Below are 15098 nucleotides of genomic sequence, written 5' to 3'. Positions count from 1 at the left end.
TCCCTAATTCCTCTGTGATTCCCACTAACCTAAATATTAAGCTGGCATTGAAGGGTGTGAATTACCCCCGCCAATCTGTTCTTTTAAATACAGCTTTTAGCAAGTTTTGAAAGGAGAAGAGCAGAACTTGCTATGCCAATAATATCGAGTCTTCTGTGGCGAAGTGGTTTTTGCATAGAAAACAAAGCGGTGAGTTGAAGAGGAATAATATCAGTACTTTGTTTAAAACTGTGTGTAAAAAGCTGTCTCTTTATCATCAACAATAAGTTGTAAAACGTGAATGGGGAGTGACCGTCTTCAAGTTTGTGAGAAGATCGCGCCCTGGTGGAATAAAGGCACGAACAGCTTACAGCACCTAGAATTACCAGGCAGTATTTAGAGTAAAACGGTTTCTAAAAGCTGGCTTTATGAAAGAGAGAAAAAAAAAAAAAATATATATATATATATATAAAATAGTAAAATGGAAGGGGAGTGATAGATTTAAATTAATCGTGAAGTGGAGCGCCCCCTGTATAAAGTAAAAGTGAGAAAAGCTTACAGCACCTGGTATTCCCAGGTGGTCTCCCATCCAAGTACTAACCAGACCCTACCCTGCTTAGCTTCCGAGATCAGACGAGATCGGGCGTGTTCAGGGTGGTATGGCCGTAAGCGAGAGAAACTACCAAAAACAGCCCTTTTGCATTACACGCCTCTATACATGCCAGTTGATCCCATTGGATACTACTAATGTTCTTTTTTTTTTTTTTTATCTGACTCACACTGAAGCCCCACCATCCAATCGGCAGCGCCGGACCCACACCCAACATTCACCAAACTACTCAGCCGGCAGCCTACCACAATTATTCCATTCTTTCCGCCTCCGCACACTTCCTTCTTTTTAACTCATTTTCACTACCGCACAGGTTAATCGCCGCACGTCCCCCGCCGGCAAACATTACTCCTTTGCCTACTGCATGCAGGCTTCTCTTAACGACCCTCTGTTATCAACTCCGCTAACAGCCACAAAATCTCCGCCGCACGAAGCCCACTGGTAGCTGCTGAATCACATGCTTCCCCAAAACGTCGCACTGTCAGAACACTGGGAGCTACACACACCAACAAGTCCATACTGCAGGCTGCAGCCAGAACAATTTTCTACATTCAAACATCAACGGCCTCTTCTCTCTAAAAATTCACCAGACCGCTTCTACCACCAGCAAAGAAGTTTCCATCCCTAATTCCTCTGTGATTCCCACTAACCTAAACATTAAGCTGGCATTGAAGGGTGTGAATTACCCCGGCCAATCTGTTCTTTTAAATACAGCTTTTAGCAAGTTTTGAAAGGAGAAGAGCAGAACTTGCTATGCCAATAATATCGAGTCTTCTGTGGCGAAGTGGTTTTTGCATAGAAAACAAAGCGGTCAGTTGAAGAGGAATAATATCAGTACTTTGTTTAAAACTGTGTGTAAAAAGCTGTCTCTTTATCATTAACAATAAGTTGTAAAACGTGAATGGGGAGTGACAGTCTTCAAGTTTGTGAGAAGATCGCGCCCTGGTGGAATAAAGGCACGAACAGCTTACAGCACCTAGAATTACCAGGAAGTATTTAGAGTAAAACGGTGTGTAAAAGCTGCCTTATGAATGAGAGAAAAAGAAAAAAAAATATATATATATAAAATAGTAAAATGGAAGGGGAGTGATAGATTTAAATTAATCGTGAAGTGGAGCGCCCCCTGTATAAAGTAAAAGTGAGAAAAGCTTACAGCACCTGGTATTCCCAGGAGGTCTCCCATCCAAGTACTGACCAGACCCTACCCTGCTTGGCTTCCGAGATCGGATGAGATCGGGCGTGTTCAGGGTGGTATGGCCGTAAGCGAGAGACGTGACCAAAAACAGCCCTTTTGCATTACACGCGTCTATACATGCCAGTTAGTCCCATTGGATCCTACTCCTGTTTTTTTTTTTTTTTTATCTGACTCATACTGCAGCACCACCATCCAATCGGCAGCGCCGGACCCACACCAAACATTCACCAAACTACTCAGCCGGCAGCCTACCACAATTATTCCATTCTTTCCGCATCCGCACACTTCCTTCTTTTTAACTCCTTTTCACTACCGCACAGGTTAATCGCCGCACGTCCCCCGCCGGCAAACATTACTCCTTTGCCTACTGCATGCAGGCTTCTCTTAACGACCCTCTGTTATCAACTCCGCTAACAGCCACAAAATCTCCGCCGCACGAAGCCCACTGGTAGCTGCTGAATCACATGCTTCCCCAAAACGTCGCGCTGTCAGAACACTGGGAGCTACACACACCAACAAGTCCATACTGCAGGCTGCAGCCAGAACAATTTTCTACATTCAAACATCGACGGCCTCTTCTCTCTAAAAATTCACCAGACCGCTTCTACCACCAGCAAAGAAGTTTCCATCCCTAATTCCTCTGTGATTCCCACTAACCTAAACATTAAGCTGGCATTGAAGGGTGTGAATTACCCCGGCCAATCTGTTCTTTTAAATACAGCTTTTAGCAAGTTTTGAAAGGAGAAGAGCAGAACTTGCTATGCCAATAATATCAAGTCTTCTGTGGCGAAGTGGTTTTTGCATAGAAAACAAAGCGGTCAGTTGAAGAGGAATAATATCAGTACTTTGTTTAAAACTGTGTGTAAAAAGCTGTCTCTTTATCATTAACAATAAGTTGTAAAACGTGAATGGGGAGTGACAGTCTTCAAGTTTGTGAGAAGATCGCGCCCTGGTGGAATAAAGGCACGAACAGCTTACAGCACCTAGAATTACCAGGAAGTATTTAGAGTAAAACGGTTTCTAAAAGCTGGCTTTATGAAAGAGAGAAAAAAAAAAAAATATATATATATATATAAAATAGTAAAATGGAAGGGGAGTGATAGATTTAAATTAATCGTGAAGTGGAGCGCCCCCTGTATAAAGTAAAAGTGAGAAAAGCTTACAGCACCTGGTATTCCCAGGTGGTCTCCCATCCAAGTACTAACCAGACCCTACCCTGCTTAGCTTCCGAGATCAGACGAGATCGGGCGTGTTCAGGGTGGTATGGCCGTAAGCGAGAGAAACTACCAAAAACAGCCCTTTTGCATTACACGCCTCTATACATGCCAGTTGATCCCATTGGATACTACTAATGTTCTTTTTTTTTTTTTTTATCTGACTCACACTGAAGCCCCACCATCCAATCGGCAGCGCCGGACCCACACCCAACATTCACCAAACTACTCAGCCGGCAGCCTACCACAATTATTCCATTCTTTCCGCCTCCGCACACTTCCTTCTTTTTAACTCATTTTCACTACCGCACAGGTTAATCGCCGCACGTCCCCCGCCGGCAAACATTACTCCTTTGCCTACTGCATGCAGGCTTCTCTTAACGACCCTCTGTTATCAACTCCGCTAACAGCCACAAAATCTCCGCCGCACGAAGCCCACTGGTAGCTGCTGAATCACATGCTTCCCCAAAACGTCGCGCTGTCAGAACACTGGGAGCTACACACACCAACAAGTCCATACTGCAGGCTACAGCCAGAACAATTTTCTACATTCAAACATCGACGGCCTCTTCTCTCTAAAAATTCACCAGACCGCTTCTACCACCAGCAAAGAAGTTTCCATCCCTAATTCCTCTGTGATTCCCACTAACCTAAACATTAAGCTGGCATTGAAGGGTGTGAATTACCCCGGCCAATCTGTTCTTTTAAATACAGCTTTTAGCAAGTTTTGAAAGGAGAAGAGCAGAACTTGCTATGCCAATAATATCGAGTCTTCTGTGGCGAAGTGGTTTTTGCATAGAAAACAAAGCGGTCAGTTGAAGAGGAATAATATCAGTACTTTGTTTAAAACTGTGTGTAAAAAGCTGTCTCTTTATCATTAACAATAAGTTGTAAAACGTGAATGGGGAGTGACAGTCTTCAAGTTTGTGAGAAGATCGCGCCCTGGTGGAATAAAGGCACGAACAGCTTACAGCACCTAGAATTACCAGGAAGTATTTAGAGTAAAACGGTGTGTAAAAGCTGCCTTTATGAATGAGAGAAAAAAGAAATATATAAAATAGTAAGGGGAGTGATAGATTTAAATTAATCGTGAGGTGGAGTGCCCCCTGTATAAAGTAAAAGTGAGAAAAGCTTACAGCACGTGGTATTCCCAGGCGGTCACCCATCCAAGTACTAACCAGACCCTACCCCACTTAGCTTCCGAGATCAGACGAGATCGGGCGTGTTCAGGGTGGTATGGCCATAAACGAGAGCTGCGAACAAAAACAGCCCTTTTGCATTACACGCCTCTATACATGCCAGTTAGTCCCATTGGATCCTACTCCTGTTTTTTTTTTTATCTGACTCACACTGCAGCCCCACCATCCAATTGGCAGCGCCGGACCCACACCAAACATTCACCAAACTACTCAGCCGGCAGCCTACCACAATTATTCCATTCTTTCCGCATCCGCACACTTCCTTCTCTTTAACTCCTTTTCACTACCGCACAGGTTAATCGCCGCACGTCCCCCGCCAGCAAACATTACTCCTTTGCCTACCGCATGCAGGCTTCTCTTAACGACCCTCTGTTATCAACTCCGCTAACAGCCACAAAATCTCCGCCGCACGAAGCCCACTGGTAGCTGTTGAATCACATGCTTCCCCAAAACGTCGCGCTGTCAGAAGACTGGGAGCTACACACGCCAACAAGTCCATACTGCAGGCTGCAGCCAGAACAATTTTCTACATTCAAACATCGACGGCCTCTTCTCTCTAAAAATTCACCAGAACGCTTCTACCACCAGCAAAGAAGTTTCCATCCCTAATTCCTCTGTGATTCCCACCAACCTAAACATTAATCTGGCATTGAAGGATGTGAATTACCCCGGCCAGCCTGCTCTTTTAAATACAGCTTTTAGCGAGTTTTGAAAGGAGGAGAAGAGCAGACCTTGCTATGCCAATAATATCGAGTCTTCTGTGGCGAAGTGGTTTTTGCATAGAAAACAAAGCGGTCAGTTGAAGAGGAATAATATCAGTACTTTGTTTAAAACTGTGTGTAAAAAGCTGTCTCTTTATCATTAACAATAAGTTGTAAAACGTGAATGGGGAGTGACAGTCTTCAAGTTTGTGAGAAGATCGCGTCCTGGTGGAATAAAGGCACGAACAGCTTACAGCACCTAGAATTGCCAGCAGTATTTAGAGTAAAACGGTTTCTAAAAGCTGCCTTTATGAAAGAGAGAAAAAAAAAATATATATATATAAAATAGTAAAATGGAAGGGGAGTGATAGATTTAAATTAATCGTGAAGTGGAGCGCCCCCTGTATAAAGTAAAAGTGAGAAAAGCTTACGGCACCTGGTATTCCCAGGTGGTCTTCCTTCCAAGTACTAACCAGACCTTACCCTGCTTAGCTTACCGAGATCGGACGAGATCGGGTGTGTTCAGGGTGGTACGGTCGTAAGCGAGAGACACTACCAAAAACAGCCCTTTTGCATTACACGCGTCTATACATGCCAGTTAGTCCCATTGGATCCTACACCTGTTTTTTTTTTTTTATCTGACTCACACTGCAGCCCCACCATCCAATCGGCAGCGCCGGACCCACACCAAACATTCACCAAACTACTCAGCCGGCAGCCTACCACAATTATTCCATTCTTTCCGCATCCGCACACTTCCTTCTTTTTAACTCCTTTTCACTACCGCACAGATTAATCGCCGCACGTCCCCCGCCGGCAAACATTACTCCTTTGCCTACTGCATGTAGGCTTCTCTTAACGACCCTCTGTTATCAACTCCGCTAACAGCCACAAAATCTCCGCCGCACGAAGCCCACTGGTAGCTGCTGAATCACATGCTTCCCCAAAACGTCGCGCTGTCAGAACACTGGGAGCTACACACACCAACAAGTCCATACTGCAGGCTGCAGCCAGAACAATTTTCTACATTCAAACATCGACGGCCTCTTCTCTCTAAAAATTCACCAGACCGCTTCTACCACCATCAAAGAAGTTTCCATCCCTAATTCCTCTGTGATTCCCACTAACCTAAATATTAAGCTGGCATTGAAGGGTGTGAATTACCCCCGCCAATCTGTTCTTTTAAAAAAAGCTTTTAGCAAGTTTTGAAAGGAGAAGAGCAGAACTTGCTATGCCAATAATATCGAGTCTTCTGTGGCGAAGTGGTTTTTGCATAGAAAACAAAGCGGTGAGTTGAAGAGGAATAATATCAGTACTTTGTTTAAAACTGTGTGTAAAAAGCTGTCTCTTTATCATCAACAATAAGTTGTAAAACGTGAATGGGGAGTGACCGTCTTCAAGTTTGTGAGAAGATCGCGCCCTGGTGGAATAAAGGCACGAACAGCTTACAGCACCTAGAATTACCAGGCAGTATTTAGAGTAAAACGGTTTCTAAAAGCTGGCTTTATGAAAGAGAGAAAAAAAAAATATATATATATATATATATATATAAAATAGTAAAATGGAAGGGGAGTGATAGATTTAAATTAATCGTGAAGTGGAGCGCCCCCTGTATAAAGTAAAAGTGAGAAAAGCTTACAGCACCTGGTATTCCCAGGTGGTCTCCCATCCAAGTACTAACCAGACCCTACCCTGCTTAGCTTCCGAGATCAGACGAGATCGGGCGTGTTCAGGGTGGTATGGCCGTAAGCGAGAGAAACTACCAAAAACAGCCCTTTTGCATTACACGCCTCTATACATGCCAGTTGATCCCATTGGATACTACTAATGTTCTTTTTTTTTTTTTTTATCTGACTCACACTGAAGCCCCACCATCCAATCGGCAGCGCCGGACCCACACCCAACATTCACCAAACTACTCAGCCGGCAGCCTACCACAATTATTCCATTCTTTCCGCCTCCGCACACTTCCTTCTTTTTAACTCATTTTCACTACCGCACAGGTTAATCGCCGCACGTCCCCCGCCGGCAAACATTACTCCTTTGCCTACTGCATGCAGGCTTCTCTTAACGACCCTCTGTTATCAACTCCGCTAACAGCCACAAAATCTCCGCCGCACGAAGCCCACTGGTAGCTGCTGAATCACATGCTTCCCCAAAACGTCGCACTGTCAGAACACTGGGAGCTACACACACCAACAAGTCCATACTGCAGGCTGCAGCCAGAACAATTTTCTACATTCAAACATCAACGGCCTCTTCTCTCTAAAAATTCACCAGACCGCTTCTACCACCAGCAAAGAAGTTTCCATCCCTAATTCCTCTGTGATTCCCACTAACCTAAACATTAAGCTGGCATTGAAGGGTGTGAATTACCCCGGCCAATCTGTTCTTTTAAATACAGCTTTTAGCAAGTTTTGAAAGGAGAAGAGCAGAACTTGCTATGCCAATAATATCGAGTCTTCTGTGGCGAAGTGGTTTTTGCATAGAAAACAAAGCGGTCAGTTGAAGAGGAATAATATCAGTACTTTGTTTAAAACTGTGTGTAAAAAGCTGTCTCTTTATCATTAACAATAAGTTGTAAAACGTGAATGGGGAGTGACAGTCTTCAAGTTTGTGAGAAGATCGCGCCCTGGTGGAATAAAGGCACGAACAGCTTACAGCACCTAGAATTACCAGGAAGTATTTAGAGTAAAACGGTGTGTAAAAGCTGCCTTATGAATGAGAGAAAAAGAAAAAAAAATATATATATATAAAATAGTAAAATGGAAGGGGAGTGATAGATTTAAATTAATCGTGAAGTGGAGCGCCCCCTGTATAAAGTAAAAGTGAGAAAAGCTTACAGCACCTGGTATTCCCAGGAGGTCTCCCATCCAAGTACTGACCAGACCCTACCCTGCTTGGCTTCCGAGATCGGATGAGATCGGGCGTGTTCAGGGTGGTATGGCCGTAAGCGAGAGACGTGACCAAAAACAGCCCTTTTGCATTACACGCGTCTATACATGCCAGTTAGTCCCATTGGATCCTACTCCTGTTTTTTTTTTTTTTTATCTGACTCATACTGCAGCACCACCATCCAATCGGCAGCGCCGGACCCACACCAAACATTCACCAAACTACTCAGCCGGCAGCCTACCACAATTATTCCATTCTTTCCGCATCCGCACACTTCCTTCTTTTTAACTCCTTTTCACTACCGCACAGGTTAATCGCCGCACGTCCCCCGCCGGCAAACATTACTCCTTTGCCTACTGCATGCAGGCTTCTCTTAACGACCCTCTGTTATCAACTCCGCTAACAGCCACAAAATCTCCGCCGCACGAAGCCCACTGGTAGCTGCTGAATCACATGCTTCCCCAAAACGTCGCGCTGTCAGAACACTGGGAGCTACACACACCAACAAGTCCATACTGCAGGCTGCAGCCAGAACAATTTTCTACATTCAAACATCGACGGCCTCTTCTCTCTAAAAATTCACCAGACCGCTTCTACCACCAGCAAAGAAGTTTCCATCCCTAATTCCTCTGTGATTCCCACTAACCTAAACATTAAGCTGGCATTGAAGGGTGTGAATTACCCCGGCCAATCTGTTCTTTTAAATACAGCTTTTAGCAAGTTTTGAAAGGAGAAGAGCAGAACTTGCTATGCCAATAATATCAAGTCTTCTGTGGCGAAGTGGTTTTTGCATAGAAAACAAAGCGGTCAGTTGAAGAGGAATAATATCAGTACTTTGTTTAAAACTGTGTGTAAAAAGCTGTCTCTTTATCATTAACAATAAGTTGTAAAACGTGAATGGGGAGTGACAGTCTTCAAGTTTGTGAGAAGATCGCGCCCTGGTGGAATAAAGGCACGAACAGCTTACAGCACCTAGAATTACCAGGAAGTATTTAGAGTAAAACGGTTTCTAAAAGCTGGCTTTATGAAAGAGAGAAAAAAAAATATATATATATATATATATAAAATAGTAAAATGGAAGGGGAGTGATAGATTTAAATTAATCGTGAAGTGGAGCGCCCCCTGTATAAAGTAAAAGTGAGAAAAGCTTACAGCACCTGGTATTCCCAGGTGGTCTCCCATCCAAGTACTAACCAGACCCTACCCTGCTTAGCTTCCGAGATCAGACGAGATCGGGCGTGTTCAGGGTGGTATGGCCGTAAGCGAGAGAAACTACCAAAAACAGCCCTTTTGCATTACACGCCTCTATACATGCCAGTTGATCCCATTGGATACTACTAATGTTCTTTTTTTTTTTTTTTATCTGACTCACACTGAAGCCCCACCATCCAATCGGCAGCGCCGGACCCACACCCAACATTCACCAAACTACTCAGCCGGCAGCCTACCACAATTATTCCATTCTTTCCGCCTCCGCACACTTCCTTCTTTTTAACTCATTTTCACTACCGCACAGGTTAATCGCCGCACGTCCCCCGCCGGCAAACATTACTTCTTTGCCTACTGCATGCAGGCTTCTCTTAACGACCCTCTGTTATCAACTCCGCTAACAGCCACAAAATCTCCGCCGCACGAAGCCCACTGGTAGCTGCTGAATCACATGCTTCCCCAAAACGTCGCGCTGTCAGAACACTGGGAGCTACACACACCAACAAGTCCATACTGCAGGCTGCAGCCAGAACAATTTTCTACATTCAAACATCAACGGCCTCTTCTCTCTAAAAATTCACCAGACCGCTTCTACCACCAGCAAAGAAGTTTCCATCCCTAATTCCTCTGTGATTCCCACTAACCTAAACATTAAGCTGGCATTGAAGGGTGTGAATTACCCCGGCCAATCTGTTCTTTTAAATACAGCTTTTAGCAAGTTTTGAAAGGAGAAGAGCAGAACTTGCTATGCCAATAATATCGAGTCTTCTGTGGCGAAGTGGTTTTTGCATAGAAAACAAAGCGGTCAGTTGAAGAGGAATAATATCAGTACTTTGTTTAAAACTGTGTGTAAAAAGCTGTCTCTTTATCATTAACAATAAGTTGTAAAACGTGAATGGGGAGTGACAGTCTTCAAGTTTGTGAGAAGATCGCGCCCTGGTGGAATAAAGGCACGAACAGCTTACAGCACCTAGAATTACCAGGAAGTATTTAGAGTAAAACGGATTCTAAAAGCTGCCTTTATGAATGAGAGAAAAAAAAAAAAATATATATATATATAATAGTAAAATGGAAGGGGAGTGATAGATTTAAATTAATCGTGAAGTGGAGCGCCCCCCGTTTAAAGTAAAAGTGAGAAAAGCTTACAGCACCTGGTATTCCCAGGAGGTCTCCCATCTAAGTACTAACCAGACCCTACCCTGCTTAGCTTCCGAGATCAGACGAGATCGGGCATGTTCAGGGTGGTATGGCCGTAAGCGAGAGATGCTACCAAAAACAGCCCTTTTGCATTACACGCGTCTATACATGCCAGTTAGTCCCATTGGATCCTACTCCTGGTTTTTTTTTTTTTATCTGACTCACACTGCAGCCCCACCATCCAATCGGCAGCGCCGGACCCACACCAAACATTCACCAAACTACTCAGCCGGCAGCCTACCACAATTATTCCATTCTTTCCGCATCCGCACACTTCCTTCTTTTTAACTCCTTTTCACTACCGCACAGGTTAATCGCCGCACGTCCCCCGCCGGCAAACATTACTCCTTTGCCTACTGCATGCAGGCTTCTCTTAACGACCCTCTGTTATCAACTCCGCTAACAGCCACAAAATCTCCGCCGCACGAAGCCCACTGGTAGCTGCTGAATCACATGCTTCCCCAAAACGTCGCGCTGTCAGAACACTGGGAGCTACACACACCAACAAGTCCATACTGCAGGCTGCAGCCAGAACAATTTTCTACATTCAAACATCGACGGCCTCTTCTCTCTAAAAATTCACCAGACCGCTTCTACCACCAGCAAAGAAGTTTCCATCCCTAATTCCTCTGTGATTCCCACTAACCTAAACATTAAGCTGGCATTGAAGGGTGTGAATTACCCCGGTGTAGGGAGCCGCCCACTGGCCCAATGGCGGAATCCAATGGCGCAGCCGAAGGCTGTGAATGCGTGTTGGTCCTTCCAAGCGCTCCTGGGAATTACTTACCCTTTTTAATATACAAAATATTCTTTTAGACACATATCTGACTCCATTTTATTAATAATCTTATTTAAATATATTGTAGTCATGACGTTTATGTTGTTTGGATTACTTCGAGACTCTCCTTTAGATTACCAACTCTAGTTTACCCCTGATGAAGGAGCCCGCCAGATTTGCCTCGGCCGACAGGGCGATCCATGGGCTTGTTCCACAGGGTTTGTCTTAGAGGTACGGAAGCCGCCACCATTTAAGACAATATCAGCCTCAGATTATTCGGGTCCCTCGACCTATATAATTCCCCAAAGGCTCAGTGTCTGCCAATTACTGAGCATGTGGGTGCCTCGGAGATTAAGTCGATGTTTACCCGAACCACATGTACGTCCACCTCAGAGGCTCAGCCGGGGGCAGCCCATATCATAACATGTGTCAACCTCAGCGGCTGTGACGGCGCACCTTTTGTTGCGGTAGTTTGTACGAGGCTTTACTTTGGGCTCGTCTCAGGGACTCCGCCGATGCCGCCCATTGTCTTACCATGTGAGCGTCTCAGGGACTATGCCCGGTGCCTAGGAACATAGTGTGTACGCCCCTCAGAGGGTAGACCGGTACCTTTCATCAGCATGTGTTGACCTCAGAGGTTAAGTCGGCCCGTAACTGAGCGTGTGCGAACTCCAGAGGTGCGGTTCTGGTACCCACCTAACTTAACTTGGGCAGTCGAGTTTGGGACCCGGATAAAGGGGATTTAACTCAGAGGCTGCAAGATAGTATTTACCACTTTAGTCCTAATCAGGATCGAAGCCCAATCTGGAAAGTTTATAAAGAAGTTAGCAAATCAGACAGTCATGAAGTAATCAAGACAACATTTATTAAACATATTACAATATCCAATCATTGACATGTGGCCACACATACTTGTAAATACATTTTGACAAATACAATATAAAACCATCACATACCTCAGCTGAGAGTGCACAAAGTTCTGCGGAAAGTATCTGACTACAGATGGACTTTCGCCCAGTTCTCTGCGGGAGCTCTGATTACAGAGTGACTCCCCGACCTCTTCTGAGGCCCTTCCTTAAGTATCCCAACCAGGTGATGGCATGTCTCTGAAGATTGACCAATTTCGGTCAATAGTTAATTTTAGGGCCATTGCTGGTCTTGGTTCTCAAGTCCCCAGCCAATCAGATCACTTTAGGGGGAGGTTATAATTCTCTTGTTCTACCATGTGGGAGGCTTTCACATTTTTGTAGATTTAGCCGAATTATCTATATTTCCCTTGGGGAAAGTTCTACTGCCTTAACTCTGAGAGTGTAATACTCCTCGTCTCATGCCTATTCAAACGAGACCAAACATGCGTGTATTTGTCCCTAACATCTATGTGTGGTGAGTTATCCTATTTCTAGTGGAAAAGGTGTCTGTGTCTGGGGACTGACAGCTGTTGTTCTGTGGATTGACTGCGGAACTCCGGCCACTCCAGGGGGTGAAAGGTCTTGCTTTTTCTGTATTGCTCCAGTTATTCTCAGGAGCCGGCAGGGCTTTGCATTCCTTAAAAGGGGTGTTTTGAAGAGTTGAGTCCAGTCTTGCCTGGGTCAGCGGAGCTCTGAAATAGACTGCTGCAGGCTGGTCAGATTTGGGGCCTGCAAGACCTATAGTTTTATGTCCTTACAGTTCCCCCCTTGGCCCCTTGGGGCAGACCATTGTCCCAGAGGGGTCATTTCCTAGGTCTCTGAAGTCTCCAACCTCTGTACGGGTTGAACCTGGAGAGGGCTAAGGATGAAGGCGTTTTTGGTAGAGGTTTTGAGAACCTGGATGTGATGTCGGAGGTAGCAGAATTGGAGTATTGTAATGATGAAGATACAGCCACTGGCAATAACACATATCCGAAACATCCAGTCCCACCATGAATAGATATACTGTGCTGAACGGGTGGATGCGCTGGTCAAGATATGTACAGTTTTCTTTGCTAAATTAGCCTGCACCTGCGCCTGATGGAGGTGGTAGTCAATCTGTCGAATGACTTGCTGAACTAAATCCATGGTATCGGCCATGGTTCGAGTGCCTTCTTCATAAAAGGTGTCATCCCACCATGGAGAGACATCAACATCTAATGGTACTCTTCCCAAAATGTTGATGTGGCCCATGGTGAAGTCCTCGGTTACCTCCAGGCAGAAAGTGTGATTTGCAGGGCAGGTAAGGCCTCCATAGGAGAATGAGTCCATTTCACTGACAACACACCATTGTGTATGTGAGACTTGAACCGCTTCTGCATGTCCATGTAGAGAGTGTATATTGATGAGTTTTGTGTCGTTATGTGAAAAGGGCTGAAGTGTGTTGCAAGTGCAAATGATATGATGTGTGGTCTCGTGGCAACAGGGACGAGTGGTAAATAGGGTTTCAGTCCCTCTCAGAGTCATGTATCCCATACGATGGTCCCACTTAATTACCTGGTCTTTCATTACAGTTCCCAGGGATCGTATGGTGGTCGAATTTGGATATACCTGGTCTGGATTACTTAAAGGAAAGGTTACAAAGAATCCTATACAACCAACGCATTCAGTACCCGTATGCATCATTAAAGAGGTTAGCAATTCAGAATATTTCAAAGTTCCTCTTATATCTGATTTCAACCATTTCTCTAACTCAAGTTTGCCAATCAGGTCTTTAAGAGCATGTCTTGGAGTTTTTCTCAGACGTAGGTCCAATATTTCCTGTCTTGCTGCTGTAAACAGATCTTGCGCATAAGCGCGGCAGGCTATATCACGCTCGAGGAATTGTGTCTGGTTAAAGAGGGCCTCACTAATTGTTAGAAGGGTTTGGGCTTCAGATTTTACTGCTTTGATGAGATTCTCATTACTATTTGAGAGATGTTGGACGCCGGTGGCTACTTGATTAGCCACCCAGGTTGTATACTGGGATTGTCCTGCTATTCTGTAACTGTTTATTATGGAATTCCCTGACCCAAACAGTCCGGTTATGTCTGCAACTAAATCTCGTTTGGGTCGTTTATACGATACTTGAATAGCAAGCCGGCTCTTGTAATCAGAGACTAAGTCCTCGAGTCGCGTTTGTAACCAGGTATATGTCTTATCTTCGCCATTACAATGTTTTAGATATAGAGGTAACAGATTCGAAATATTATACGTTACATGTGCCATTACTAAATTAACATCATGTATTAAAGTTTTGTTTAGGTTGCCTTTGATAAGTCCGCCGGGAGGAGCAGGATATACCGTAGGGCATCGGTTGGGCTTATGGTACCCACATGTGGTGAGGTTGAAGCAGTGATGTGCTGTCCATGAGCAGTTCTGAGGGCTGGTGTAGTCAATCCTGCTGCTTTGGCACTGCCCCACACAGTAAGTCCCTTCTCTCCGGCTGGTCCATATGAAGATCTTGGGTTTGCTGATCTTCCCTGGAGGGGCAGTTAGATTGAAGAACAACTCTGTGTAATGTATACTGGTGGTGTTGTGGGTTATTGAGTGTGTGCACCAATACTTTGCAGGTTCTAGATCCCGGGTGTTATAACACTTCTTCGGGTCTAGCCCATTGTTATTCTGTTTATGCATGGGATATAACTTTCCCTGGGTTGCGTCTGGTATATCCTTAAGTTTATACCAGGCTGTGAGATTATGGGATCCTGAAGAGATGCTGAGGTATCCAGTTATATTTAAATAGGGAAGATAGGTGGATCCTGTCTTACAGCAAATCTGTGTGGCACAATTTGGTTCCGGAGCTACTCCGGGGGCCATATAACTGAGTCCTGTAATTGTGTCTCATGAGATGTGTATGGCCCCTCCATGTGTCTCCACACCCATCTTCCGCATTCTGAGCTGTGCTTCAACTGGACTCTCTGCCCCAGCTTGAGGCATGTCTGGTTAGACACCTCTCTCACGTCGGGGGTCCATGGAATTGCAGTTATGAGCCTGTAATGGGACATAGGAATATGGACAAGGTTATTTTGTCATTGAATCTTGGGTTGCTTTGCATTGGGACATGTGGTACCACTTTAACTTTCCTTTGATGGTTATACCCACACAACTGTTGCATACGGCTTTCACTTCATATGGCCCATGCCATCGCGGGGCAAAAGCATTTTCTTTCACGAAGACCCGTACCATTATCAT

At 44.8% G+C, this 15098-nt stretch overlaps 1 protein-coding gene, 8 non-coding genes and 1 pseudogene across 9 annotated transcripts; all 10 read right to left on the bottom strand.

Moving 5' to 3' along the window:
- Positions 1-531: 531 nt before the first annotated feature.
- LOC125736067 (5S ribosomal RNA) lies at positions 532-650 on the bottom strand. Its single transcript, XR_007395350.1, has one exon. It is a non-coding gene; the product is annotated as a 5S ribosomal RNA (ribosomal RNA).
- Positions 651-1735: 1085 nt separating this feature from the next.
- On the bottom strand, positions 1736-1854 carry LOC125732854 (5S ribosomal RNA). The gene has a single exon (XR_007392218.1). It is a non-coding gene; the product is annotated as a 5S ribosomal RNA (ribosomal RNA).
- A 1086-nt stretch (positions 1855-2940) lies between these two features.
- On the bottom strand, positions 2941-3059 carry LOC125736056 (5S ribosomal RNA). Its single transcript, XR_007395339.1, has one exon. It is a non-coding gene; the product is annotated as a 5S ribosomal RNA (ribosomal RNA).
- Positions 3060-4127: 1068 nt separating this feature from the next.
- LOC125737028 (5S ribosomal RNA) lies at positions 4128-4246 on the bottom strand. Its single transcript, XR_007396295.1, has one exon. It is a non-coding gene; the product is annotated as a 5S ribosomal RNA (ribosomal RNA).
- A 1076-nt stretch (positions 4247-5322) lies between these two features.
- Positions 5323-5442, bottom strand: LOC125731677 (5S ribosomal RNA; annotated as a pseudogene).
- A 1088-nt stretch (positions 5443-6530) lies between these two features.
- Positions 6531-6649, bottom strand: LOC125736045 (5S ribosomal RNA). Its single transcript, XR_007395328.1, has one exon. It is a non-coding gene; the product is annotated as a 5S ribosomal RNA (ribosomal RNA).
- Positions 6650-7734: 1085 nt separating this feature from the next.
- Positions 7735-7853, bottom strand: LOC125732852 (5S ribosomal RNA). Its single transcript, XR_007392216.1, has one exon. It is a non-coding gene; the product is annotated as a 5S ribosomal RNA (ribosomal RNA).
- A 1085-nt stretch (positions 7854-8938) lies between these two features.
- LOC125736034 (5S ribosomal RNA) lies at positions 8939-9057 on the bottom strand. Its single transcript, XR_007395317.1, has one exon. It is a non-coding gene; the product is annotated as a 5S ribosomal RNA (ribosomal RNA).
- A 1084-nt stretch (positions 9058-10141) lies between these two features.
- On the bottom strand, positions 10142-10260 carry LOC125733353 (5S ribosomal RNA). The gene has a single exon (XR_007392699.1). It is a non-coding gene; the product is annotated as a 5S ribosomal RNA (ribosomal RNA).
- Positions 10261-11824: 1564 nt separating this feature from the next.
- Positions 11825-14723, bottom strand: LOC125715601 (uncharacterized). The gene has a single exon (XM_048987360.1). It carries the CDS (start codon positions 14721-14723, stop codon positions 12696-12698), a length of 2028 nt encoding a protein of 675 aa, XP_048843317.1. The 3' UTR covers positions 11825-12695.
- Positions 14724-15098: the final 375 nt, after the last annotated feature.

The sequence above is a fragment of the Brienomyrus brachyistius genome, chromosome 2 (assembly GCF_023856365.1).
Source record: "Brienomyrus brachyistius isolate T26 chromosome 2, BBRACH_0.4, whole genome shotgun sequence".
In the NCBI taxonomy this organism is placed as follows: Eukaryota; Metazoa; Chordata; class Actinopteri; order Osteoglossiformes; family Mormyridae; genus Brienomyrus; species Brienomyrus brachyistius.
The sequence above is the reverse complement of the archived record's forward strand: the minus strand, read 5'-3'. Positions and strand labels throughout refer to the sequence as shown.

Coding starts and splice junctions, on each gene's coding strand:
- LOC125715601 (XM_048987360.1), bottom strand. CDS start 14,723: ATGGCCCCCGGAGTAGCTCCGGAACCAAATTGTGCCACACAGATTTGC.